General features: G+C 38.4%; 1 protein-coding gene across 1 annotated transcript; it reads left to right on the forward strand.

Moving 5' to 3' along the window:
• Nucleotides 1-56: 56 nt before the first annotated feature.
• On the forward strand, nt 57-1433 carry LOC119587500. Its single transcript, XM_037936227.1, has 2 exons — nt 57-296; nt 433-1433. Exons 1-2 carry the CDS (start codon nt 252-254, stop codon nt 1273-1275), a joined length of 888 nt encoding a protein of 295 aa, XP_037792155.1. The 5' UTR covers nt 57-251; the 3' UTR covers nt 1276-1433.
• The last annotated feature ends 1210 nt before the right edge of the window (nt 1434-2643 follow it).

A 2643-nucleotide genomic window follows, 5' to 3' on the forward strand; every position in this document is an offset into this window, starting at 1 on the left:
TCTCAAAAGTTATCAAGCCACCAAACATTTTTTTGGAAATCGCCTGGCAGGTACATGACATCTATCCCTACTCCAGCTGATGCATTCTCATTACCTTTAGGGATTGGTCTTTCCTTTCCCTTCTATGGGAACCGAAATTTATGCATTATATTAGAAAGGAAAGACCTTGCTTAGACTAATATGTAGAGTGGAGGAGGAGCAACAGTAATTGGTATAGTATATATATACACAGTGTGTGTCCTGAACTGGACATGTCATCGCCTCGCAACATGAAGCTCCTGGTTTATATAACTTCTGTAAGATTATGTAGTACTAGAACATGAAAATCTTGGTGAATACTGCTTCTGAAGCAAGTATTATATTGCAGTATTGTAGCAATAGAACATTTAGATGGTTACAGAGTAAAACCTGAACAATGATTGTCTTTTATAGGTCCTAGTGTTCGTGGCTGCCGTGTCTGCTGCCCCATTGGGTTATGACCTGAGACCACCGACTTACCCATACTTTCATCATGGCTTTTGCGCTCACGGACAAGTGCGACACGTGGACGGTAGCTGTATTACTCCTCAAGTGTATACACGGGCATTTCTCTACGATGCTCCAAGAAGATTTAATTATTTTAGGCGGCCACATTACATCCCGCAACCTAAAGTGGAACGCAATGTCGTTTTCGTGAGGCTGCCCGAAGATGACCAGGGACCTGATCCGATCATCGTTCCTCCTCCTCAGCAGCAACAGGTCGTGTACGTCCTCAACAAGCAAACGGAGCAAGACCAGCGAGTGATCGAAGTGCCAGCACCGCCGCCGACGGAGCCTGAAGTGGTGTTCGTGAACTATGAGGATGGCGAGAACCCGATTCTTCCCTCCGGGGAAGATCTCCACTCGGCAGTGACTACGGCTTCTCATGGCGTCGGTCACATTGTAGAAAGTGGAGGAATCGGAGGTGGAATCAGTGGTATCGGTAGTGGAATCGGACATTCCACTGGGCACATTTTCACTCACGGCGCTGGTAGTGCCTTTGGAGGTAACTTTGGTATCGATATCGAGAATCACAATCTTCTCGCAAGTGATTACTCTATACCTACAAGTCATCACTCTACCCATACAAACCATCACTCTACTCATACGAGTCATTTTTCTAGCCCAGTAAGTCACTATACTACTCCCAGAAGTCACTACTCAACTCCTGCAACCCACTATAGTACTCCCAGAAGCCAGTACTCAACCCCTGGAAGTCATTACTCTACTCCTTCTAGTCTCTACACCACTCCATAGAGATGGTTCTTTTAGTAGATGATATAGACTACAATGACAGCAAGGTTTTGCAGAATTCTACATATGTTCACTGACATGGGTCACATCTGTAGATTTTACATTCACAGACTATACGAAAACATGTAGTGATGTAATGATCGAAGCAAATAATGTTTCAATTTACATTCTCTCTGTATTTTAGTTATTCCCTCCATCTTACCCATCTTACATTGAAAGAGCGGCATGCGTAATATATATTTAGTTTACTATATCGACATTTATTGCCTCTATATACATTTATATATGTGAAGATCATGCTAATGGCCCTCAGCATGTTGCAAGTATTAACTGATACACCATTTGCAATATGGAATTGAGTCTTTATGTCATAGGAAACGGCATTTTATACTGAGATATATAATACACAGGATATCAATTATGATTTCTGAACATCCCTCTCCATTGAATATTTGACTATTTTCATCTTGCGGGCAACATTTGGGATTGCAGATTGATGATTATAACAGGAACAAAAATTTAAATATCCCTATGAAAAAAGTATTGTACTATTATATTTGATGAATATTGAATGAGAAACTTACTGCTTGTAGAATAACTTTTCTTTGAAAATGTTTGCACTCTACTAAATGTAAATCTACCGTGATAATTTTTTTTCTTTTTTAACACAACTGTAATATATCAATAATGTGCAGTCTGATAACAGAAACAGCAGTTACATGCTATCACTAACTCTAGCGAATATCTAAAGTGCACGATTTTTAAAGAGAAAGGTACAGTACATCCGGCAGTGCCATTGATGGTAAAAGCTAGTGCTTTATACTTGTAGATTTTACATCCACATATTATAAGAAAAACGCGTATCGGTTCATTTACTGAAGCAAATAAAGTTTCAGTTTACATATTCTCTGTATTTAATTATTTTCCTCTACCTTAGCCATACCCTGGCAGAACAGCATGTATGATATATATTCGGTATGCTGTACTAGTGATTACTCTTTCTATTAAAAATTATACATGTGAAGATAATCCTGATGGTGACAATAATATGTTAAAAGCATCTACTGATTCACATGGAAATTAAGGAGTTATTAAGCCATAGAAAACGGCATTTTCACTCACAAATAAATGGACATATAATTTCAAATCTTTTTACATCCCTATCCAAAGAATATTAATTTTTTATCATATAGCGGGCAACATCCAGGATGTCAAACTGATTCTTAAAACAGGAATCAATAGAAAAATAGGATTTAGGGTCTCCATAAATTTATAGTTTTCAGTTACAACACTGAATTTACAACTGCTGAATTTCGAAATCTGGATCTTAAGTCTGAGAATAACTTATTAAAAAACGCTTGTGTCCTGCGA

This window comes from Penaeus monodon, chromosome 22 (assembly GCF_015228065.2).
Source record: "Penaeus monodon isolate SGIC_2016 chromosome 22, NSTDA_Pmon_1, whole genome shotgun sequence".
NCBI lineage: Eukaryota > Metazoa > Arthropoda > Malacostraca > Decapoda > Penaeidae > Penaeus > Penaeus monodon.